Genomic DNA, 26831 nt, shown 5'->3' with positions numbered 1-26831 from the left:
CAGAATTGTCCACTTTGTGGCCACACATGTCAATAACTATTATTTAAATCATTTATTTATTCATTTTTCTCAACAATAATTGATGTGTGCAAGTATGTGTAGCTAAGTTCGGCAAAAATATGTGTACAGTAAGGCAAATAAATGCTGGCCGGATATACGGAAAAGTACAGTTTGCAAACCAAAACCAAACTAACTGATATTTTTGGTTTCAAATCAATGGCCTTAATTAAACTTTCAGTGTGATCGAAAGAGATAAACATGTAAGGGGGATTGCTTGGCGGAAAATCATGTTTAATATTATGTCAATGAGATAGTAAAATTGGTATGTAGTATGGCACATTTGTCTCCGAATTTGACATGAGGACTTCAGTGCTCCTGGCCCCCATGTTGGTTCTTCTGAACTTTACTATGAAAGTTTTTTTTGTAGTTTGCTGAAGTTCACTCAGTTTGATACAGTAACATGTTTGGCACTAATTTGGGATAATTGAATGAGTAATTTGTAATATTGCAACATTCAGCCATCTGGCACCTAACATTTTTGAGAAATTTGAAAAATATGCAGATCCAATTATCCCAAATTAGTTCCAATCCTGTTTCAGTATACATTATAGTTTTGACTGACGTACAAATGTGAAAGTTTCTATCTTAAACAAAGCTTAAGATGTTTATGCATGAAGACAACTTAGACCTACATATAAATTCTCCATAAACTTTTCTGGTGTGGATTGGCAAGCTATCTATTCAAATATCAGCCTGAAATCCCACTATTTATGTTACATACAGATTATGAAGATATTGCAGTATGTCACATAACAAATGGTAAGAAAGGGATTATATGATGCAAATACATCCAATGTCAAAGGATTTCACCATTATTAACATATATGAAGTCTCTCTTACGGTAAAATGCACCTAGAGGACAGACATTCAGACTCTCAAACTTTTACAATTGTCTTGTGGGGGTCATTTTAAAGCTCTTGGTGTAAGAAAACTTTTCACAGGCTTAAGTTTTTGATGAAAGTTTGAGTGAAAGTTCAAGTCTTTCACTGTCGAGGCGCATACTTCCTTAAATTAATCAAGTTCTTGGTTTCAAAAATCACCAGAAGGAAATCCGTTGCAAAGTTGCTAGCAACCATTCTGCATATAATGGGGCAAAAGTGCTGGGATTTGTATGACAATGCACTATTTTCACATTGGTAGGGAGTGTAACGAGTTTTGTTCCAAAACAAGTCACTGAGCCATGCTTATTGTTCATTAAAATAATCATTTATTGCATTGTAATAATTTGTTAATAAAAATATATGTCACAGTTGTGATAATGTTTGGAACTTGACAACAATAAGACATGTGGTAGAGTACTCAAAAATATCTCTGTAATCAGTTAAGATGGTGAACTCCTGGATGAGTGAGACCAGGTTTTAACAATTTTTTCATTTTAATTTCTGAGTACTAGAAAAAAAGGAAAGATGGTATTATTCTTTCTTTCTTTAGATATATGCACTTAATATTTTTCTATTTCAATAATCAAAATATATTTTCTCATTATATACAAATTATATTTCTTTGAAAATACACAATGAGTTGATTATTGTTAAAATTGACACATGATTTGAGAGGTACAGTAAAGCTACAGGTATGGACGAACTTGATCATTACTTTGACAAGTAATTGTATCACACAAAACTGAGGAATAAATGTTGATTTAAGTGGAAGGAATAACAGTAAATATAAATTGCACTCTCGGTTAACAAAACTTGCAACAAAATTTATGGGGATGGAAATTACAATCTTTCACTCAAATGTCACTGATTAAAAGAAAATGTTGGTAATAAACGACATGACATAACAAGCAGATAATGAAAACGTCACATTTGCTATGAGTAAATGTGGTGTACAAAAACATCTCAGTTATCAAAATCATCTTTAGAAGCTCACGTCTTTAGAAGCTCATTAATGTAATCAACAATATTTCTTACACATACTGTTCACGGTTTTTCTCTCTTGGGTACCATAGATTTAAAAATAAATTCTAAAAACGCTAGATTTTTGTTTATAATTTTAAAAATTATCTAAAATTTGGAATTTTCTTCTTTTCAAATGGAGGGATTTGCCATTATTATTTGTAAATCTGAAAAAAATGACTGAATATGGAGAGCTTTATAGGGCAAACATAATATAACAAGGACTAAAATTAAGATTTAAAATGGAGGGAATTAACGTGAATTTAACTGCTAGTCCTGTAAAATACCTCATTGTTGACTTTAAATAAATTGAGGCTCGTGGGTACGGAAAATCTCTTTCAGCTAGTTTTATGCTATGTATTCTGGATTAAATATAAATATGTCTCATGCTGTTTCAAAAAGCAAACAATGTTGAATGTTCTTAATACATGGCATGAATCATAGAAATGTAATATTGCTCACTCAATTATTGTAATATTGTGATTTAAAAATGTTAATAATTTTAACAAACAAGTGACAATTTCAAGGAAATTTCACTTTTTGCTATTCCAAGCTCTCTCTGTTTTGATAGCAAGGAAATTACTTTGATATCTTATGAATATGCTTCTTATCTGAATTTACTCTACATTGCACATATAGGTCACATATCATAAGTTCTTGGTAATCGTGAGTTGAACTATGGTTGTCACAATCTGTTCTGACATACTTGTGTGTGCTTTCTGAAGCACATCTTATGCACGACTGATATTCCCAAGCAGATCTTGTCCCTCTTCATCTTCAGACTCGGGTGCAACATTTGGGATTGGTGTTTGATCACGCTCTGTTCCTCCAGCTGTGTTCTTTTCCTCTCTGAGCAGGTCATCCATATCAACAATGTATGCCTTGTCATCCAAGCTCTTCAAACTATGCATGCTCAGTGATCTGGAGTTGCTGCCATTTGTGGAACTTCCCTCACTGTTGTTCTGGGAACTCATCGGAAAGGACTCAGAGGCTGATGTCTGAAGAAGGGAGTCAGCAGATGGGGTACCAGCAAACGAGCTTAAAGATGATGTTGCAGCAAGTAGATCTGGACTTGGTGTTTCAGACATGAAGTCTGATGTTGCGGTTTCAGACCTTGATTGCTCTCCATTGAGTTTACGTTGCAAAGATGCATGATCTTCCTGCTTTCTTGCACCACGCTTTTTGTGTGTACCTGGCTTTGTCAGTGGTTCCAGACCCTTCTTCATCAGTCGTCTCTTAAGGGCATCCTTGGCTTTTGAGCGTTTGCGTACTGTAGGTGGAGTTGGTGTTCTTTCAGGTTCTGGTTCTGGTGGAACATTTCCAGCTGGATAGGCATCATTCAACCAAGCCGCAGGTGCTGGAGAATTGGTAGCACTGACTGACAGGCTGTGATTCTCTTCAGGAGCAGGAGTTACCCTACCACTGTGTGGTCTACCAGACCTAGGTCGGGAAGTTTTACCATTCTGTCTGGCATTTTCAATCTCTTCTTTCTCATCTACTGCAAACAGATCAATTAGGTTTGAGGTTCTTGAAGTTGAACCATCAGTTGGAATTGCAGAGATTGCACTAGCACTGAGTGCTGACCTAGATGTGAGGCCATCAGAAGTAGATGGTCGGGACACTTCTGTCTGTCTTGCAGCTATGTTGGCTTCATTATCTATATACTTGTTCATTTCATCATTTATACCCTGGAAGGCAAATTGTGTTTCCTGGAACAAATCTGCAGCATATTCGTTGGCTGCTTCACCTGGTTCTGGAGGTTTCTCTGGGAATGCCTGGCTTTGTTTCTTCTTCTGCCAAGCTTCAATTGGTGATTTGACATCGACTTTGCCACCTTCATCTCCGTCACTGTACTGGAAGGTTTTGAGTTGAATTGGGATAGCCAGTTCACTGCTTATGTCAGAGTCATTATCATTAAAATGGCTTGGCATCATGGATGGGTTAGTTAGCCGAGTTTGCGAACCTGCCTGTTCTGTTTCTTGTTCCTTCTTCTTCTTTTTCTTCTTCTTATACAAACAGCAAATAATACAGCAGATACAGCATGTGATAATGATGATCAATACGATGATGATTATAATAATGATGATCCAAAATGGGAATTCATCATCAATTGGTATTGGTACATCTTCGCAAAATTTATGGAAGCCACAGAAATCCTCTTCAGGTAGTTCAAGGGTTCTCTGACATAGTACAGAAAACATGTGGACCGAGACATTCCCTTTAGCCACATCATCTGCTGCAGCGATGTCTCCAAGGCAGGCTTCATAGTAAAACTGATGTGCTGTGGTGAGATCTATACAGTGTTCTAGGAAGGTACCTGTGAAGAACATCTCCTGGCAGAAGTCCTTTGCCTCTTTGTTAAGTATTCCTGTTGAGAAACTTGGACGATAGTCATAGGTAACACTGATCGGTGCATCAGACGGTATCCACTGTGGAGGTGAATCCAAAGGTTCCAAATATCCTAACAAACTGCTACTATTAGTGACTGGTTGTCCATCTCTATCAAACCAGAACTCTTCTAGAAATACCCTGACTGATGTGTTCATTCCATAGCCTTCTTCCAGACCCATGCTGAGAAGCAGTCCTGGTATATACCTTTCTAAGTAATGGTCTCTGTCAATCTTGATTGTATCAATGTGCCGACAGTATGACCATATCCTGATCAGGTCAAGGTCACCCTGAAAGTCTTCTGCAGGATCAACTCTCCCAGAAATGATCAGTTGTCCAAGATTGAGGTCACCTACAATGCTATATGTCCCAGCTGTGAAGATGTAGTGCTTAGTGTAGGTGAGGGTTACTTTCGTCTGTGCTGTGTAAGAGTATATGACCAGTCTCCCATCAAAAGCACGCCAGGTGATGGCAACATGAGTCCACTTTGCAGCTTCAACATTCAGCTCAGTTGTAATGCTCAGATCATTCATTATGATAGTCAACATTCCACTGACAGCTTTCACTATAAAAGAAGTATCTGTACCATCAACAACAAGGACTGTTTGGGTGGCTCTGTAGTTATCATTGTGAATGTTCACCCAAAAGCTTATTGTGAACTCACGTAAATCCATGAACAAAATGCTTGGAACAGTCACATGGTTGTTTGAGAATCGAAGCATGTAACCAGTTATTTTATTTCCAGCATATGCGAGGTCACTTCCCAGCCTTCTATCTGAGTAGTCAACATGGAAATATTCACTCAATGTGTTGTCAACATAGTCTTGGGAAAGGACATCTGTCAGAAAGTAGGAGGCATTCACTGGCACTATTGAAGCATTCTGCCTGATGCCTACATTCAAATCATTGATCCAGTCATAGTCCCATGATCCAATCATTGTCTCTTGTTTAACTTCAAGAGACTCTGCACTCTCTATGATGCATGAGAGAACATCAGAGTACACAGCAAGCACAATGCTAATGCCATCTGTTGTTGTTATATTGACAATGTTCTCCCATATCAGGACTGAAAATGTGCCAGATGTTTCTCTGCTGGTGAAGCCTTCAGTAATTAACTCCCACTTTCCACTGACAAGTCTAGAGACGGCTATACTTTCTGAGAAGTGGGGGTCAGTCACGACTGAGACACCAGTTTCATCACTGAAGACGGCAACTTCCACTATTTTACGACAGGCAGTTCTACCATTACACGGCAGGAAGAGCGCTTGGACTTTTGTAACAGAAGTAGCCATAAGTTGATATACTCCTGGCAAGTCAAATTGGTAGCTAGCTGCATCCAGGGTGGTAAAATGGATGTTGCCAAAGACGATGGAAATCCCATGTGATTCTGAGGAGTCAAGATAGCTGATCATACAGTCTGTACCAGCCCAGCCAGGTGCACACTCTGAACAGGAATATTCTGGGCCCTTGTCTTCATTCTGCCAGTGGAGTTCACAAGAGCATAAACCAGTTGAAGTATTACATGCTCCATGGTTGTTGCATGGTGATATTATGCCACCTTGGCAAGGATGTTCACAGGTCACTCCCCAATACCCATACTCACATACACATAAATTCTCATCTTCCTTGTCTCTCTGCCCGAAGAGACACTTTACTTCACAGGTGGTGCCAATCCAGAATGGGAAGTCATTCCGTGACGGAAACTCATTGCACAATTCTTGTCCTGGCCACTTCTCAAGTTCGGGGTTCAGACCTAGTTGATAGTAGCAAAAGTCTGACAACGCTACTACAGCTTCGATGGCAGCATCTATGTCTCTATGGTAGGCCACATCACTAACACACTGTAGATAGTATGTTTCAATGACTCCAATGCCCAACGGTAGACAAGTTACATACAAATGACCAGTCAGTAAGAGGCGGCTGCATTTACTTTCTGCTGCCTGTTTGAGATCTTCGTCAAAGAACACTGGATTAGACAAAGGAGGACTCATTGGCACAGTCAAATTCATTTCAGGCAACTTCCACTTTGGCTTATTCCATTTCGGCATGTGTAGGTCATCTCCATTTTTGATATCTTTCACAGCATCACCATCACCATCATTCATCTTCCACAAGTGTACCAGATCTTCAGCGTCTTCCAAAATGTTGTCCATCCATGTTCCTGTTATAAGTGAAGGATTAGGTTCCCTGTCCCAGACACGCACTTCATCAATCAGACCGACAAAGGCAGACTCGGGTTGACTTGATTGATCTGACTTATCAGTTGCAGTGAACCACTGTCCTAAAGCCAACGTTCCTTCAACCATGAAAGCTGATCTATCCAACTTGACTGCCCTCACTCTTCCATGACCATAGGCATTAAAGTGGTATATTTCTAGAATTTCAGTCGACTGTATCCATTGCAGGCTGATTTGATTCCATGCCCCTATCTCAATGTCAAGATCAGTGTTGAACATCTCTGTACCATACTGAATGTATATCACAGTATCCTTGACAACCACAGCAAATACTACATCTGATGAAAATGAGAGGATTGTCCCACTTGCTAATTCCATCCTAATCAGTACTTCAATGGTGAACCTTCTGTTTGGAAGTCTTATGAGAGAGTTGCTGATAACAATACTGTCTTTGAAATACAGAGCAAAGCCAGCTCCTGTCAGTGGTAGAATCTGATGATAACTCTCATATTTCCTGTAGTCCAATGATGGTCCTCTAAAGAGGTCTGTATAATCATTGATAATTCCTTGGGTTATATTCTTATAGCACTCCTCTGTGGTGTCTCTTGCACTTGAGCTGCAGTAGATGTCTTCCAATTCTTCCAATGTCTCACAGGATGCCAGAAGTCCAGTGAGATCTGGGAAATCACAGACCTCTTTAGGCACTCCAAGGTTGACTTCAAGATACTGATAGTAGCCTGTGATATACAGATGAAGATTGGCAATAGTAATCTGGAAACGAGCAATTCCAATACGTTTTACATGGAAGTTGTCATTGAAGTATGTCTCATGGTCAATTTGGATCAGTCTCTTGTTAAGCCAGAAGATAGGTTCAAACACCGTTCGTGAGAAGAGTGATGCTCTGATTACCAACTCAATTGAGCCATGGTTGATAACTAGTGTGTCAAATCCAAAGGTAAAGTCACCATGCAGGACGCATGTTGAATACCTCACATTGACAGAGATGCTTTGCTTCACATAGGTGATGAGATTGAACCAGCCAGGCGCTGAGATGTAAATTGAGACTCCACCAATAGTCATCACCTTTCCACGGATGGTAACTCCACCATACAGACGAGTTACTGATGGTACTGTATGTTTGATTTCACCAACAACTATCGAGCAGTCACCACCAGTCCAGCCAGTTGCACACAGCCCACATTCAACATCACCATTCCAGTTGACTTTGCAAGCACACAGGCCGGTTAGATCACAGTTTCCGTGGCTGTGGCAAGGAGTAGACTGTCCACCTGGACAAACATTGGAACAGTCACTACCCCAGAAGCCATCAGGACAGAGGCAGGTACCATCATCTGTTGGCAGTCCAAACATGCAGTCAGAACAGAATTGAACAAACCAGTTTGGTGGACTGTATTGGAGAAGGTCATTGCAGTGTCTCTGAAGTGGAGAGTAGTCAAGGTCTTGAAGTGTCTGGCAGTACTCACTGAATGTCATCAAGACATCAAATGCAACTTCAGTGTTTCCAGTTGTTGTCACCATGGTGAGACAAGTCATGTAGTAGAAATCAACCACAGCCTGTGAGACATTTCCACAGTGACCTGCAATGCCGGCTGTTCCATTTACAGTGACACATATTGATAATACCAAGGCCTCATAAGAGTCATTGCTGAAACCTTTCACAAATGGCTTGTCAAAGATAAGTGGTACATCTGCATCTGACGGTTGCCAAATTGGTTTCTTCCATGATCCACCTGGGAGTATAAAGTCATTCTTATTTTGCAGGTCCTTTGCTAAAACGCCTTCTCCTGCATTTAACTTGTAGAGTCCAGTTAGCTCTGATGAGAAGTCATCATGCTGCACGTTTAGTTTGTTTGATTGGTCGACAAAGGCTGGCGTAACTGATCGGTTCCAAATCCTCAACTCATCCAGTTCACCAACAAATGTGCTGCCAATGATTCCTACCCCTGTCTGTGGTGCAGCTTGCCAGTGCCCTAGTGACAGAACTCCATCAGCCTGGAGCAGCTCACTTGATTCAATCACAAAGCTACGTCTGCTGATTCTTCCTCCGGGTTCTCTGTGTATGAATTCAAGAGTCTTTTTGTTGCTGTAGACAATAACTGCTAGGTAGTTCCATTCATCAATGATGTTTGTTACCTTGGTGTCAAAAACTTCTTGTCCATGGTAGATTCTTATAGTTATGTCATTGACGATTGCAAAAGTGTACTCTAAACCATACGACAGCATGATACCACCTATTGTTGTTGGCTTCACCAGAAACTCAATGGTTATATCCGTGTTCAGAAATACATCGGCAAAAGCATAAGTCAGTGGATTGGTCATCCCGCTTGTACTGTCAAAGTACAATGAATAAACACCCCCGGTTATAATTTCTAGTCCAAGATAATCATCTGTGTCAGTTACAAAGAGGCTATTGTTCCTGGGCACTTTCCACCACTCAGCCAAATCTTCATTTAGATGATCTTGAGATGTTTCATTTAGAGGCTTTGTGTCATTCATTGGGAAGATATCATCATTTGGTATGTTGTTGCAGTTGCCAAGAAGACCAGTTGATGTTTCACACACAGCTTTTGGGGCTTTTACACTGACTTGCATGTACATGCCAATGAATCGGACAACAAGGACCATGGCATCAGTTTCAGAGCTGTGAATTTCCCATTGATAATCAGAAATGGTTATTATGAACCAACTTGTGCTGCCAATGTATGTTTTCATGTCTTGTAGCAATTGTGATCTTCTGTTGATCCACAGCCCTGGTTTTCCAAGTGAGTTAGCTGGAGCCTGGATGATTACTGTTGTAGTTGATATGCTGAGTGCAATTGACTTTAAACATGTTGAGGTGTAGTAACATGGGATCTGTTGTATGTGAATGTTGACACTAGTGCTTAGTCTCAAGAGGTAGAACTCCCCAACACTGCCTAGATAGAAAGTGACACCATCAAAATTGATAAATCTTGTGTAAGTTGAAATGCTCGCTACAAAGTAAGTGCGTTGGATGTAAACATTGTAGTGCAGTATATACAAAGCCAGGGTGCAGTCATTGCCCAGCCAGTCGATTCCACACTCGCTGCAATCATATCTTCCCCGCCAGTTGATGTCACATACACAGTATTCTCCTTCACAGACTCCACGGTCACTGCATGGATGAAGTGAGTTTCCAGGGCACACAGATGTACAGTTGTCATCAAAGAAACCTGGGTAGCACACACAATCGCCAGATGGTGTCTTGTATCCAAACACGCAGTCATCTTTGCACTGAGTGCCCCTTCTCATGTTCGGCACATCCTTACAGAATGGATACGCTGGCCAATAGGTGAGATTCAATGCTGATTGACACACATCAGAGAAAGTGAATGCCACTTCATAACTTAGAGTGATGTTTCCAGTTGACGCTACAATCCTCAAACATGCGGTAAAATATGAATCAAATACAGCTTTACCCAGGTTTTTGCATTCTTCAGAGAGAGGTGTGGACAGAATCAGAAGACTGCACTTAGCATGGGCTTCATTTTCTAAGTCTTCGTCATCGAAACTTATGTCTAATGGGTCTGGCAGTAAATGATCTGGAAGTGTCAGGTCAGATGGAAGCCACTCTGGTTTATTCCATGGATCATTTGGAAGCAGAAGATCACGGCGACCAATAGCATCTCTGGTGACATCACCTTCTTCTTCATCCATTGGCCAATAGTGGTGTAAGTTTGGTGTACCAGGTGGCAACTTACTGTCCCACATTTCTTGCACAGCAACAGGATCAAACACTCTATTCCACACTCTAAATTCATCAATGTCACCATCAAAGTCTGGAATGGGGATCTGGGAAAGTCCATCTGGTTGAGCCTGCCACTGTCCAATGGCAAAAGAACCAGGTGCATCATGGATAGAGAGTTTAATTGATATTTCCTGGCGTTTGATCATACCAATGACTGTGAAGCAGTACACGTTGAGCTTTGCTGCCTGATCATCATAGACAAGGACAATCTTATTCCACTTTTCTACCTCAACAGTCAAAGTTGTGTGGTATGAAGCACCATCATACGAAATGATGAGTACATTTTCAATGAGGAGGGCAAATGTCTGCCTGTTGGTGTATGAGAACACTGCTCCACAGTGTCTCAGTGAATTTGTACATCTGACTCGCATTTCAATTGTCATGTCGATGGTTGAAGTAAGGTAGTACGTGTGAGGAGTAGGACTTATCGATGTATGACGGAATCGTAAGCAGGAGCCAGCAGTTGTCTGTAATGCTGCCTCAGTGTTTGGATAGTCAATCACAGAGTCACAAATGTCTACTCTCCAGTGATCCATGTATGAACTGACATCATCTTGAGATATGTCTTCACTGCCTGTATCAGAAATGCAACTCCCATTGTGGGTGTCCTGTGGGAAATCATAAGGCATCCCAAGCATAGGTGATGGATCTTGTTGTGGGAGGTTACTGTTGCACAAATTGAGAGGATTATTATTGGGCTGTTGCAGTGTTATACCAGCTGTCTCAGTCTCATTTCCACAGCAGTTACCAACCAAAGCACCTACGGCTATATTGCAGAAAGTGTCCGGTACTTCAGTGTCAATGACAAGGTACTTGCCAGATGTTCGTAAAATCAATCTGAAGTTGGTAGGTCCAAGGATGAGCATCTCATCATAGGATAGTCGTTCAATGATGTAGCCTGACAGACCAAATTCAAGCCTCGTGTCTATCACAGTCTCCTTTCCATTAACAATAGTTCTTGGACAGCCACCCACAGCTGTGGGGCTTCTGAAGGTGATCTTTGTGAATCCATTAGTGTAATCCCCAAATCTGATGCCAAGGTATTTGACACAGGAGTACACACCATAACATCTGACAAATTTCACTTGCACAATCAATTTGTAGTCTAGCACCCTGAGCAGATAGAATTCCCCAACTGAGTAATGCACAAAATTAACACCACTCAGAGTTGTCAGTTGTGAAATACTGAGCACATATGACACACGGATGGAGATGTGGATTTTCACAGGTTCATAGATACTGGAGGATGCATAGATACTGGTGAGGGTACAATCTTGACCAAGCCAACCTCGTGAGCACTCAGTACAGTTCTCATTGCCTTGCCAATTTTCAGGGCAGACACACATACCAGAATCAGTGAGACATCTTCCGACACTGTTACATGGGTTCTCAACACTTACTGGGCATGTTCTATTGCAGGCTTCACCCCAGAAACCAGTCTGGCACACACATAAGCCGGAGTCTGCAGGATCATTTGTACCAAAATCACATGGTGTGTCACAGTCTTCACCAATCCAGCCTGGAAAGTCATAATCATCAAACTCATTGCATAGTGGCTGAGCAGGAAACTCTGGTAACTCAAGAATCATTTGACAATATGCTGCCAGGTCCAAAACAATCTCCATTGCATCTTCAGTGCTGTTTGATGCTATCACATTGGCAACACACTTATCATAGTAGCTGGATATTATGCTGTCACCTAGGGAACCACAGTCACTGAAACAAGAAAACATAATTTATGGTAAGTTTACAAAACGCAACATTCCTTCAGTTTCACCTCATCTTTTTGTCACTAAAAGTCTGCAAAAATAATACAAGCAGTGTAAATAAGAGTGAGACTATTTTCAGCTTGGTAGTTGTTTACTAGTAACATTCCTTCTAAATGATAAATTTCTTATTATAGAAATATTTGAAACAAAGATATTCTCATGATAACATTATATATACCTACTTGCAAAATAAACTGAAATTAATTGTAATATATCCATCAAAAGCGTAATATGAAGCTCACACATTATCAACCCTTGTATTCATGAACTGTTTGAGGTTTCTCACCTATACATGGGTCCTGTGTAGAACAGGTCATGGCAATAGCTATTTGCCCAGTGATTCTTGTCTACTGATTTGGTAGAGACACCACCAGATAGTACCGATCTTGGAATAGGTATAGGTGCATCAGAGTACTTGATCTCTGGTCGCTTCGTTGATACAGGGGAGGACCTCAGGTAGAGTGGAATGTTTGACACAGAATCATACAGTATGTCAGCTGTTAAAGATAACAAGAAACAAAGTTTAAACAGGTTTGCTGTTCTCTGGGGCCATGAAATTGTAGCGAAAGTAAAGATGTTACGGCCACACATCATTGCACAAGAAATGGTGATGAATCAACAAGAGCAAAAGTGTTTACACTTTTGGTATCTTTAATTCTTATGAAATGATTGGTCATAGCACAGTCCTAATTCTTGTCTCTGCACATCAAATATCTGATGCTGATTGGCCTTTTCCTTGATATTGGGTCCATCTATGCATCATATACCATAGTACCATGGGTACAAATACACAAGATTTAAACTTCAGCAGGTTTAATCACAAAAAATCTGTAAAGCCAACTGTGCCTTGATGCTGAATTGGGTTCAAATGTACCGTAATTGTTGTACTTGTATTATTATTGTAACTGTCTGTTGTTAACCTTCTGTGGCCCCTGCTCTGTATAATAGAATAGTTGAATGACCGCCATATTGCTTTGCTACATACTGCAAGCTGATCCATGATGTGTGTGATGGATTTCATGCACAGGATTATTGTTTCTAGCAAATAGTTTTTCACTATCGATCATGAATTCTTACAATTGACTACCATGAATTTCATTGCTATGTCTTTATTTACTCAACACAGACCTTACATTCAAAGACAGTTGGCTCTTTTTAAGCCACCCATGGCTGCAGGCTGAGAAGTATGTCAAGACCTTGAACATATGCTAAATGGACTTGAATAAATTTGCATAAATAAGAAGTGATGGTGGAGAACATGGGGTTGCTCGATTATAAGACCCCCTTGATAATTACATCCATTTCATGTTGCTGACCCAAGGTCTTATGATCAGACGAATACAGTATATGCTCCCTCATTGAAACTTGCTCTTTTATGAATCATTTTTATATATAGTCAATAGTACTTGTACTATATTTTCTTTTGAAATCATAATTCATGAGTAAGGGATGTACATTCACAATTATTATGACAACTGGCAAGGTAAACAAAAACCTGAAGACAGGCAGAAAGTAAAATGATTGTTGTATGCTTTCAAGAGCTAGTCTTTCATGCAAGTTTTCTTCAGTTAGCTTACCTTCTCCATCATTGAATTTCCATAGTGCTGTCAAGTCTTGTACTCCCGGTTGGAGACTGATGTTCCAATTTTGCTGTACTTCAAAGTTGTCAAAGTATCTGTGGAAAGATGCAAAATTTATATTATCTTATAAAATACCTGACTCAGACATAGTTGCAAGCAAAATATTGTTGACTACATGCCTGACACAGGTGATAAATGTTGCAACACTCTAACAGCCTAACTTTTTCCTTAATAGTTTGCTGATGAATGTGTGACATTCACGTGGCTATAAGTAGTGCAACGAAGCCAAACATTTGAGAATTTACTGAATTTTGAGTAGACAAAGGCACTATTTCTGCACAAAGTTTTTTGGAATAGCAAAGTGTCATGAGATTTCATGATTATGATTTAATTTCCAAAACACTACAATTGACATTTTTCATTTCATATTTAGCAATGTCAGTTGGCCTTGTGTTTGGTATCCTATGCTTAGCTATTTATACTATGACTAACATCAATAGGGTTGTGTTAAACAATACAAATCTTTATTAGTTACTGACCTTTTCCATATCCTAAGTTCATCAATGTATCCAATAAGTGATCCAGAGGGCTGAAAGCCCGTGCCATCCGGAGAGGCTTGCCAGTTGCCAAGATACACTGTACCCCCTGGAAGGAAGATGTCCCCACTAAAGTGTACTAACTGTCTACGCACTGTTCCATTCTGGTTGAAAACATATAAATTGAGGATTTCTGCACTGCGGTCCCAGACAAGTGAGATTTGGTTCCATACATCCACTTCAAGAACTATGTCTGTGGTGAAGTTGAAGTTACCAAAGTGAAGTGTTAGAAATCCAAATTCATTGGTGATGAAGAATGTACTGGAACCACTGTATGACAATATTGTACCACCACAAGTGCTCGGATGACAAGTCTTGATGAGAAATTCAATTGTTGTGTAAGTTCCAATGACAAATTCTACTTTGTCTGCTCCCAAGTGTGTATGATTTAAGAACACACAGTGCCCAGCCCCTGTTTCAATGTTTGGATTAAAACCAGTTTCATTGTCTTCTCTGAAGATGCCGGGACTAACAATTGCATTCATACACTTTTTAAATATATCCTCTTGTGTGTCCTGGTCTTCAATCACAATTGGCACATGTTCAGTTGAGTTGGTTGCTGTTTCAGTGTCTACTGAGCGCCGTCTTCGTGCAACGCTACAAAATGAAAGTGGAGGAATGCCAGAGCAGTGCTCGCACGGGCCACAGATTCCAAGGAAGTCACTGCTGCAGCAGAAGTCAGACGATATCTCAAAGTTCACTAGCATGTGGCTTGACATGACAGAGACTTGGAGAAAAAAGCCGATTTCTGGAATTGTCATCATGTACAGTCTAGGTGAAAACTTTGTAACAGTCAGGGAACAACCGCCTGCATTACCAATGATACGGGGAGCATAGAAAGTTGTCTTTTCATAGTTCAGGTAGGACTTGGTTTCCAGATTGCCGTTATGATGAATGGTTACAACATCATCAAAGAAAACTACTCCCACGGCATCAATACACACATCATCATCACGGCAGACAGTCTGCTTTATCTGTCAAAGAAGACAAGATTGATATAAAGTGTCAGAAGTGAACTACCTGATGAAGAAGTTACTGGCTTCAGGCTTCTTGTTATGATGAAAATTTTCCATTTCTTTCTTTCTTTATTTCTTCATTTATATAGAGTTTAGATATTCTGATGATGTCTTTCAGATTATATGATAGCTTGTTTACAAAGTATGTACTTTTATTTTAAACTTACTAGCATTTCCTTCTCTAACTTTCACAAGTACAAGATCTTTTCATGGACTCTGTATCATTGGGTGTATGCAATTTGTTAGTTTTCATATTAATGACAGGGTTACCTGTAGTTCTATTCCTTCTGCTTCAACCAACTGGATAACATCAGGAACTTGAAACTCAACTGCTTTACTGTCAAAGTTGATGAAAAAGCCATCTCTAGCAGTGCAGACAATGGGGTGAGTTTCTGGTAGCTCTGGTATTATGATAGAGCAATCACCACCAGTCCAACCATCTGAGCAGGATCCACATAAGCTGTCTCCAGCCCATTGTTTATCACAGTCACATTGCCCAGTCTTTGAGTCACATATTCCATGTCCATTGCAAGGGTTTTGAGGTCCTCCTCCAGGGCAGATACTACTGCACTCAGATCCCCAGAAACCACTGTGGCAGATGCATGCTCCATCTGTGAAAACACCAAAGTAGCATTTCTGCAGGCAGTCATCACCTGCAAAAATTGGAAACAGTCTATCTGGGAATTCATTACAGAGGCCCTGTGCTGGTGATGACGGTAGATTTAGGACCTTCTCACACTGGGCTGAAAATGATAGAATGGCATCCATGCTCTGGTTCAGATTTCCTGACATTGCTACATCTGTGAGACATAATAGGTAGTAGTAAGATGCGGAAACTGACAGTGTTCCACACTGGGCCTGCAATGTGCCGGTGAATATTAAATTGTAGCAGGTTGTCTGTGCATCTTTTTCTAGCGAAGAATCGCTGAATTTTACAACAGTTGTATAAGGTCTCTGGGTTATAACAGTTGTCAGTTCAGCTCCAGACAGGTACCAACTTGGTGCGCTGGTTGAAATCGGGAAAATGAAGTCAATGTTTGAGATTAGGTCATATGAAGTGGAACCATATCCACAGTCAAAGTTCCAAAGTGATATGAGATCAACTTCATATCTACTCAAGGCTTTTCTCCAGCTGCTTACAATATCTACTGATCTGAGTCGCTTCTTCCATATAACAAGACCATCAATATCTCCAACAAAGTAACCTGTGGGTCCCTGTCCTATGCCATCAGGAGGAAGCTGCCATGTTCCAAGACCTACTGAGCCTTCAGGTTTGAAAATACCAATGCCTATGATGTAGTATCTATTATAGATGATTCCTGATGAGCCAAGGCAGTAAAATTCTAGCCTTCCAGTTGTTGCATAATACACTATGGATATCTGTATCCAGACATCAGTCTCAACCACTACATCTGTAACAATAACTGTACTCCCAAAGTGAAAGCAAAACCTCTGATTTGTAATTGATATAGAGAATGTAGACTGTTCAGTGTATGATATCAATGTTCCAGCTGCTACAGAGATCTTTGTGTAAAATTGCAGTGTCACATAATCAGAGTCAAGCAAGTGTGCTGGTATTGGTTGGGAAATCAAGCCTGAGTTGTCAAAATGCAAAGCATAGCCAGCTGTGATGTCTGCCTGTACAAACGGGAATATTGTTTGTGTTGTGTTTATATTCCAACTGCTGCAAAACTCATAGATGAGCTGCTGGTGGATTGTGTAGCGCACAGAAAACTCTGCAAGTCCAATATTTTGCATCCAACACAAGTCATCACCTTCTGAACAAGCATTTTCCCTTTTCTCGCATGGACCACAGATTCCAGTCGATAGTCCACAGTGTGTTCTGGAAATGTCGAAGTAGATGTCAAAGTACACTCCTCCCAGGAAGAGTTTCATAAAGAATCCATTGGGTCCACTTATCTCAAAGACTTCAAGTGATCTTCTGTGCAGCTGGAAATCAGAAGAAAGCTGTAAATCTCTTCCTGGATTGATGATAACATCATTCAGCCACATAGATGGGTTGTAATCACTTTGTGATGAGGCATCAATAACAAAGACGAAGTCATCTGTTTTAATGGCAACGGCTACTGTGCACACTTCTTGATTATTGCAGGCTGTTTGCTGCACATGTACTTGTGCGCCTCCCCCGTGATCCTTGTACATCAGATATTCACCACTTTCTCTAAAGGTAATACTTGCCCCATCAAAGAGTGTGAAGAAGCCGCTGCTGGATACAAAGCAATGGCGCATTGTATCAGATGGTGTTACTGGAGTCACTGGTAATGAGCAGTCACTTCCCTTCCAGCCTTCTGTACACTGAGAACATTCTGCACTTCCTTTCCAGTTGTCTTCACATTCACAGTCACCAGAATTCCTTGCACATATACCGTGGCCACTACATGGACTAATTGAACCTCCTCTGCAAACTGAATCACAAATCGTACCCCAGTATCCTGCAGCACAGGTGCAACTCTCTCCATCAGGGGTACTAGATCCTGGGAAATAGCACTGTACATCACATGTGGTTCCGGACCATACTGGGAATGGTATACCAGGGAAAGCATTACACAGTGTCTTTGCAGGCCATACGGTTGGTTCAAGTGCCAAGTGGCAGTAATCTGACAACGACACTGTAACAGCGAAGGAGCCATAGTAACTTCCAGACCATCCCATGTCAAATTGACAAGATTTAAAGTAGAAGTCAAATGTGCTTGAGCTGAGATCACTGCAGGTACTGGCAATATCAGATGTTCGGATAACTTCTGTGCAGTGGTCATATACTGATAATTCAAGTTCCGTACTGGCAAACACATATGTATACTGTACTACTAGGAGATTGATTGGAGCATATGAAAACCTCCAGATTGGATAGCTTAGGTGCCAGCTTTGTTTGATGAAGTAGAAATTAGCACCTCCAATTAGATCATAGACCACATCCCCTTCTCCCTCATTGAATTTCCACAGTGCTGCAAGTCCAGCAGTACCTGGCAGGATGTTTACAAACCAACCTTGTTCTACCTCAAGAGATGTCAGTGCTCTCTTCCAAACTTTCAGTTCATCAACTTCTCCCACGAACACAAGATCTGTGGGCTTAGTGACAGATTCATCCTGTGATGGTTGCCAGGCTCCAAAGCTTATTGTACTGTGGTCACCAAAAACAGCCAATGTTGTGAAGAAAGTGTAAAAGTTCACCGTACCATCAGTACTTATGACATAGATATATACTTGTCCTATGTTTTGCTTCCACACGATAGAGATATGATTCCAGTTATCTGTTTCCAAGATTAGACCTGTGTCGAAAGCTTCATTGTCCACATAGATTTTCACTGTACCTTCACTGGTTAAAGTAAACGCTGTTTTAGAACTATATGACAAGATTATCCCATCTTTGACAAGCTTCACCAGGAATTCTATAGATATGTCATCATTTCCATCGAGTATTCCAGTTAGAACGTCAGATGCAATGTAACTTCCCTCCAGGAGTAGACAGTAGCCAGCACCAGTGGGGTATGGTTTCTCATTATACTCTTCTCCACCAAATATTGGTCCAAACAGGCTCCCTTCAGGATCAACATCCCAAACCTTGGTTGTAATGGCTTCCCCTATATCAGTTATATCATTTGTTATGTTACCATCACATGATCCACAGATACTGGCAAAATCTGAACACAAGTCTTCTGACATCTCTGTAGTAAGGCTTATATATTTGTCTACAACATGAATGTTGATCTGAAATTCAAGAGCTGAATTCAACCTTATGATGTAGTCATTTGTTGACATGTGGTTGAAGACAAATTCTGAAGTTCTGTATGTCTTGTCTTGATAGTCTATCTTGACTCCATTTGACCACAGAAGTAGACTGCTGGAGGAAGTATAACCAGCTCTTGCAATCATGGTGTCATCATTGTATTTGATGGCTAATGTACTTAAACATGCAGAATCAGTGTAGCATGGTAGAACCCTCACTTGAATTGCAAATGTGCTGTCAGTAGTCTTTGCAAGATAATATTCACCTATCTCTTTGAAATCAAATCGTGCTCCATCGAAAATGTTATAGTGTCCCTGACCAAACACACTACAAAGTTTACTTTCTGTAGTTCCACCAGTGTTGATAGTACAGAGATCGCCAGTCCATCCTGCTGCACATTCTGTACAGTTGCTGCCATCTGACCATCCCACATCACACCTGCACAATCCGTTTTCAGCCATACACATTCCATGACCATTGCAAGGATTCTGAGTCCCACCTGGACAGACTTCTGTGCAGGATTCACCCCAAAATCCTTTGTTACACACGCAGGTGTTCTTCTCATAATCTGGGGTTCCAAACACGCATTCAATGCCACAGCCTGGTGCAGAGGTATCATTCTTGCAAGGATCAAATGGGGGTAGTTCCAGTGTTGCTTGGCAGAATGCTGAGTAGGCGTCCACAGACCACACATAGGCTGACATGGAATCTTCATAAGCTACATCAATCAGACAGGAATCTTCGTGGAACTGAGCAAGAGCCGATCCTAAGCTTTCACAATTTCTGTACACTTCGCTTTCTGTAATTGCTTTGCTACATTGACTTTCAGCCTGTCTTCGACTTTCAACATCCGAGAAGGATGATGCAATGCAGATGTAGTCACATATTGGACCATTTGAGACAGGTGCATTTGATAAATACCAAAGAGCACCTTTGTTGCTTGGTATACGTATATGATGACTATGAACTAGATCGGAAGCAGTACTTCCACGTCCTTCTGAAAACTTCCACAAACCCCCAAGTCCAAAAACATCAGGTTGTACATTCATCCTATAATTCTGTCTGATTCCATTGTACTCAAAGGACCTCCTCCAGATTCGCAGTTCATCAATATCTCCAACAAATTCAGTGTCTGGTTGGTTTCCACCAACACCAGGTTGCCATATCCCCAAAGCAATAGTTCCTCCAGGAGTGAACAGATTTGTAGTCAGTGTGTAAGACTGTCCATTAATTTCTCCAAACTCATTGAAATAGTAAAGTGTGCACCGTCTAGTTGATCGGAAGTACACAAATGATATCTGCACCCATTCATTTGTTGCTGTCACCATGCCCGTATCAATGAACTCTGTGCCATGATGTATTTTAATTGTGTCATCATTAGTAATTGCAAACCGTTGCACATTTACGTATGAAAGAAGTGTTCCTCCATATACTGTTGGACTGGCACCTCTGACAAGAAATTCAATGGTGACATCATCCTCCAGGTCAAAGGTGTTAACAAGGGTTCTGGTCTCACAGTGAGTGTGGTCAAAATGTAGAGAATACCCTCCTGAAGTCAACTTGCGATCCTCGACGTGTGTGTTGTAGGTATATCTGAATGCTGTTTCTGTGGAGTCATTCACTCGGCAGAAGTCTGCAAAGTCAGAGTTGATGATGTCATACGTGACTGCCATGTGTTCCACATCTGTGCCGTCCCTCTTCTTGAAATCATTATCCCTGTCACCATCACAGCTTCCACAAAGAGTTCCTTCTACATCATTGCAAAGGTCTTTTGGAACCGTGATTTGTATACTTATGAATTTCCTGGACACAGTCATAGAAATGTTGTTCAAGCTGCCCTGATTGAATTCATAATGCCATGTTTTTGTTCTGGTAAGCACTGCTGAATTTCCAACAGCAATCATTTTGTCGAACAACACCTCATCTCCATCAAGTGATATCACTTCATAACTGTTATCATCATATGGAGCATGAATTGTCAGATTTGCATCCACTGTCTCAATCCAAACCTGGTTGACACACATGTTCTCACCACCACATGGAACCTGCCGGACATACACTGACAAGTCTTGGGAGTCCAGCAGATGGAATTCTCCCACAGCATGGAGGTCATAAGTTGATCCATCAAACATTGTGAAATGTGAATATGTGAAGACTGAGCAAACAGCTAATTGGGTGTTTGGATTGATGTTGACCACTGCTGAAATGCAATCTTCTCCAACCCAATCATGTGAACAACTAGAACAGTGGGATGTTTTGTCTCGGCTTGCTGCACACTCACACATTCCATCATCAAGCCCACAGATGCCAATGTCAGAGCAAGGATGGAAAGCACTCGCCATACACTGCTGATCACATGTATCCTCCCAGAATCCATGATAACAAACACAATCCTCAGTGTCTGAGCCATCTGCAGTTCCTGATATGCAGGGCACATCACACTGTGTGCCAATCCAGTTCGGAAAATGTCTGGGAATAAACTCTTGGCAGAATGCCTGGGCAGGCCACTGCGTCAACTGCTGCAATAACATGCAGTGATCAGAGTATGCCAAGACTACCTCCATAGCTTTATTCAGATCATTGTTGTTGGCAACATCCTTTATGCAAGTAATGTAGTAAAAATCTACCATTCCAATTGATGTACATGGATTTCCAAGGGTTGAGCCATAAATCAGCGTTCTGCATCGTTGTTCTGCTTCAATTTCAAAATCTTCTGACCAGTAGATGCCTGCATATTGTGATGTCACTGAATATGATGAGGGACGCTCAATCCTAGTGGAAGAGTACACCCATTTTGGATTCCTCCAGGGGTCTGACACCATATGCAAGTTGCCAATTGATGTAGCATCATGTACTATTAAGCCCTCACCTTCATTAAACCTCCAAAGGCTTGCTAAATTATAGGAGTTATAATCCAGGAAAATTCCACTTCTGCTCCTGAGGGAGGATAGCTCATACCTTTGTTTCCATATTGTCATTTCATCAATCCAACCAATGAAACCTGCATATTTCCGATCTGTCACTGCATCAACTGGGGGCTTCCACTGCCCCAATGTGAGTACACCTCCTGGCATCAAGATATTGTCATAATCTGTGAAATCTAGAGTTTTGGTCTGTAGAGCACCTTCTGGGTCAAAGACGTAAACTTTTAAGAGCTGTGAGCTCACCTGCCAGACGAGAGACATCTGGTACCAGACATCGCTGTTTACAGTCATGAAAACCTCAGCAGATTTTGAACCATAATCAATAAGAAAGAAGGTCTGACAGAAGGTGACAGAAAGTGTTTCAGTTTTTGTGTATGACATGACTGTACCACAATCTACGAGCTCAGGGCTGATCTTGAAGTGGAACTCAAAAGTAACATCAGAGTCTGAGAATGTATACAGCTGTTCTGTGTACATGTGGGAGTCATTGAAAAACAGAGCATAACCAGATTCCATGCCTTCTATATCTCTCACTTCATCATACTGGCCATAGTTGTAAACAAACAAACTACTGGTTGTAGTGACTAGCCAGGAAGGGCCATATTCTTCATGGATGTTGTTCTGGTGCAATGTTCCAGAGATATGAGGTGTGAGTAGTTCTCCGTCTTTTGTCACAAAGTCATTGAGAGGGTCATCATCACATGAGCTAAGCAGTCCTGTGGATGCACTGCACTTTGAGCTGTCGATCCTCAGTCTTAGGTCCATGTAACGGTCGCGGTTGTAGATATCAAGGAAGAAGAGGTCACTGTGACAGGAATAATGGCCAATTGAAATCCTCGAGAAATAATACCCAGAACCAATGTGCACCTCAGTATCAGTTACAAATGCTTCAACTCCATCAATCCAGACAACTCCTCCCAGGTCATCATCCGTGTAACCAGAATGGACAGTTACCCACCTTGCACCAACTTTCACGGCCACAGCATTCACACAGCTTCCTAAGCCTTCTTCATTACAAGCAACCATGCGGATTTGAACTTCTATTTCACTATTGCTGAACAGGTGGTACTCTCCACGTCCATAGAAATGGTAGCTTGCACCATCACAGGTGGTGAAGTGTCCAAGTCCAAAAGTGCTGGCAAGGTGAAATCCATCAAGAGTGTTTGACGTGTTAACGTAACCAACAGAACAGTCATCTCCCATCCAACCAGGTGCACAGACAGTACAGTCACTGTAGGACAAGAAATTCACATCACAGAGACAATCCCCAGTTGTTCCATTGCACTGTCCACGGCCAAAACATGGATTGCTTGCACCACCAATGCACTCATTCTCACAGGATGGTCCCCAGTAACCATGGTAACACTCACAGTACCCAGGATCAGATATATTGACAAATTTCTGTAAGAAAGTTTTATATGAAAAGAGTTAAAAACAAATATTTTATACAGCCATTTTACAGGTTGTCCTAGTTGAATACAAGTTGTGACTACACAAAGTAAATTGCCATATTCAAGATTTGACAAGTGTATACAAAAACAGACATAAATGTCAAATACAGACATTAAGACTCAAATTTTACATAACTACGTTAGTGTGCTGCTTAAGCAATCTTGCAGGGTAACGAAATTTTCATTATTTGTCTGTATAATTTATCCCCACAGATTTAACACAAGCATTGTAGCCACTTTGAACTTGAGATATTGTTAAATTTTCAGCATTTTTGTACAAGCAAACTTTGCTTGGTGACGTCAGTTTTTTTTTTCATTTTGAAAGTTTTGAGATGTGTAGAACCTAAACAAGACTCTACAAATATGTTCATATTGAACAACAATTTGTGAAATACTTCAAATGTATATTACATCGATATTATTCTTCCTATATGCTCTCATAATGATATTTATTATTTCACTACTTCTCAGTAACTGCTGCTATGAGGTAAAGCTCACAATTGGTTTCACTCAACTTGTATTGAGTCTATGATTATTTATGTATACAATAATTTTGCAGTTTCTGAGGAATAACACCTCAAATCAGTAGCAAGTAGAAATTAATAAATTGACCAATGACATCAAAGGCAGACAAAAACTATCAATCTTTGAATTCAACAAACACAGATAGACAAACCTCATGTTCCTCTAGTTCACTTCCAGTGCAAGGAATTTCATACATCTGATTGGCTGTAACCGACACTCTGTACACCACATTTGATGGAGTGTATGCTAAATGCCAAATGTACTCTGTCTCCATGTCCGGTATTCTACAGAAAATAATCACAGCAATTCATCAGATTTGCAATCTGTAATACCATAGATCACTTACAGAGCAAGAATTGTTTTACCAGTTACTGGTTGGCTACCTCTTTAGACAGAAATAGAGTGAGTCATCACTACTCCTCCTCAACCAGATTGCAGTTTAATCACAAGGCAACAAACATCATGCATATTTTAATCAAATACATGGGAGGTCATGTATGGAGTGCATATTTTCTGAAAACCAATTGAAAACAAGCAGACTCGAATTGGTTGTTCTTATAAAGCTGAATCTGTTGATCTGTAGTCAGGATATACCAAAGATATACCCAGTACACCCTATTGAAGATAATTCTCTTGATACTTATTCACTTAGCAAGTGTGAACTTGGTTCAGCATAAAGGGATGAAATACAGACTGACTGGTGATGGAATCTGCCAACTATTGAATGATTTGATGAAAATGCTAGCTGTATTGTCCTCCAAATTCACTGGTTATGAGCTGCATAGAGGATTCTTAACATCACAGACAGTGACACTGAAAGTAACTAACCACTGTCAACATTTGACTACTATAAAATTACGTAAAAGTTACATTTTGGAGTGACCATCATGTTTTTAAATGGGACTACCTATATTTGGTGGCACTCATGGACCACCATGTTTTTAATCCAGGCTATGTGATGTATATCATCATTCTTTGAAAAGTTGAAAAAAACATACCTGATGTAGAAGACATTTGTGTACTCTCCTGGTTGAAATTTAGATGGTTGTCCCATATTTTCATAAGCTATGCTACGCCCATGTTTCGTGTCTTCAAACCTATTGTCATCTCCAATTGGTATGTATGCATTATGTGCATTCTCATTGTCATATCCAAACCATGCTCTGTACCCAGTTGAGTTGCCACCTTCTTCTTCAACACACTGCAGTATGGGTCTCACAGCTTCTTTGCTTCCCTCTCCATCTTGTGGATCCCGATATCTTCCATGGCCAGACACACAGTGGATATCACAGTGCCCAAGCCCAACATAGTCTAAATTTTACAGAGGAATTGATAAAAAATTGAACAGAGGTAACAAAGAATTGAAACTGCAGGTGTAACAAAGGGTTCAACATTGACCAACACACATGTCAAAACATTCAAAATAGATCTCATACGAAAAATGTGCCATTCAAAATCGATTTTCTTGATAACTTAATAACTTATTTCATTTGAACAATCAATGCATTACCTTCATATGGTGTACTCTCCATTCATTTTAATCTCAGTGACAATCAGTTTTTGTTGGGGCTGGTACACTGGTAAATGTTACTGGGATTCCCTAGTCATTTTTACCTGGGTTTCCCTTGGTATATCAATGCAATCAGACTTAGGGACAGCAGAAATGTTACCCGTGTTCCCAAATCATTTACCAATATTCCCAAACCTTAGCAAAAACACTGTTAAAACCATTTTTTCAGTAACTTTTCTACAAAATAAATATTCCTTATGTAATTCAATCTGAAATATATGGGTATTGTCTGTTCATTGTTAATAACTATGTCTGATTTAAATTCAAAAAAGTCAATGGTGGCAATCAGTGGCAAGGATTATTGCCATGCACTGTTCTGATCAAGATATAACATCACACTGTAAACAATTTCAGTGATTAATATAGTTTCATAAGTTCATTGCCATGACAAGTGGAACAGGAAGATTAACATGGAGGAGTTTTACGTGATCCTGATTCTCAATAGCTGTAAGTATTTCCCCTCTCACCTGCTCCACAGCCAAGGCAGTCAGGCAGACCCCAGCCTTCTATACATTCATCACAACTTCCTCCAGTCCAGTAGCCTTCGTTGTCGTCAGCATAACATTCACATTGGTCTCCACCTGGCTCTGTAGCATATCCGTGAAGACAGAGAACTCCACATGTGGTGTTCCAGCCAATGTAACCATCCACACACTGCTCACAGTTTGAACCAGAGAAGCGAGGAAGGCATGTTTCACAGGCATCTCCATCAAAACCATGCTTGCAGGTACACATGGGTGTGTTTTCAACCAACTCACAGGTACCTATAGAAGAGTGCATATTATGAAGCTTTGCTGTTGCATGTTGTTATGATGATTGCCCTATTCAGTAAGAATTCTACTTGAATGAATTCCAACTCTTACAACGGCAAAAATCCTACTGATTGTTTTATTTAGCTCTTGTAAGTACTGTAGTATCATATATTGCACTGATATTGTACGTATTGAAACAAAAATATCCATTTAAGCAAAGATGATACAATAGCTTTTTCATGGAATAGAGTTAAAATCTTTGTTAATTCTTCATCAGTTTCATAATGTGTGAAAGATCAGTAATAATAATAGGCATCTTGAAACATGATGCCAGAAGGGTTGATAAAGTTCAAAGACAGATGTTTACATATTACATATAAGTTCTTGTATCTACGTGCAGCACATGATGTGGAATTGAAAAACAGCTACTCCTGAAAACTGAAACACTTACTGCCATTCAACTGATATCCATCATTTCTAAGTTTCTTGTCAATTCTGAGAAGGTATTACATTTTTGTGTTGAATCGATACTAAAAACAGTGTCAGTGACAGTGTCATGTGGCCTTACACTTGATAATATGCCTAAC

The 26831-nt window shown here is 40.3% G+C and overlaps 1 protein-coding gene and 1 long non-coding RNA gene across 2 annotated transcripts in view; one reads left to right on the top strand and one right to left on the bottom strand.

Moving 5' to 3' along the window:
* Positions 1–1244: 1244 nt before the first annotated feature.
* The window catches only part of LOC139115127 (uncharacterized), a 27997-nt gene continuing 2410 nt past the window's right edge, over positions 1245–26831 (bottom strand). The window contains exons 4-11 of the mRNA XM_070677031.1: positions 25960–26256; positions 24921–25233; positions 24074–24206; positions 15545–23347; positions 14202–15232; positions 13660–13757; positions 12369–12579; positions 1245–12029 (exon numbers count right to left, since the gene is read on the bottom strand). Of these exons, the coding sequence (XP_070533132.1) occupies positions 2693–12029; positions 12369–12579; positions 13660–13757; positions 14202–15232; positions 15545–23347; positions 24074–24206; positions 24921–25233; positions 25960–26256 (19223 nt within the window). The 3' untranslated portion in view covers positions 1245–2692. The remainder of the gene's footprint in view (positions 12030–12368; positions 12580–13659; positions 13758–14201; positions 15233–15544; positions 23348–24073; positions 24207–24920; positions 25234–25959; positions 26257–26831) is intronic.
* LOC139115132 (uncharacterized) overlaps positions 26114–26831 on the top strand; it is a 10006-nt gene continuing 9288 nt past the window's right edge. Inside the window, exon 1 of the long non-coding RNA XR_011548061.1 lies at positions 26114–26252. This is a non-coding gene — a long non-coding RNA (uncharacterized lncRNA). The remainder of the gene's footprint in view (positions 26253–26831) is intronic.

The sequence above is a fragment of the Ptychodera flava genome, chromosome 17 (assembly GCF_041260155.1).
Source record: "Ptychodera flava strain L36383 chromosome 17, AS_Pfla_20210202, whole genome shotgun sequence".
In the NCBI taxonomy this organism is placed as follows: domain Eukaryota; kingdom Metazoa; phylum Hemichordata; class Enteropneusta; family Ptychoderidae; genus Ptychodera; species Ptychodera flava.
The sequence above is the reverse complement of the archived record's forward strand: the minus strand, read 5'-3'. Positions and strand labels throughout refer to the sequence as shown.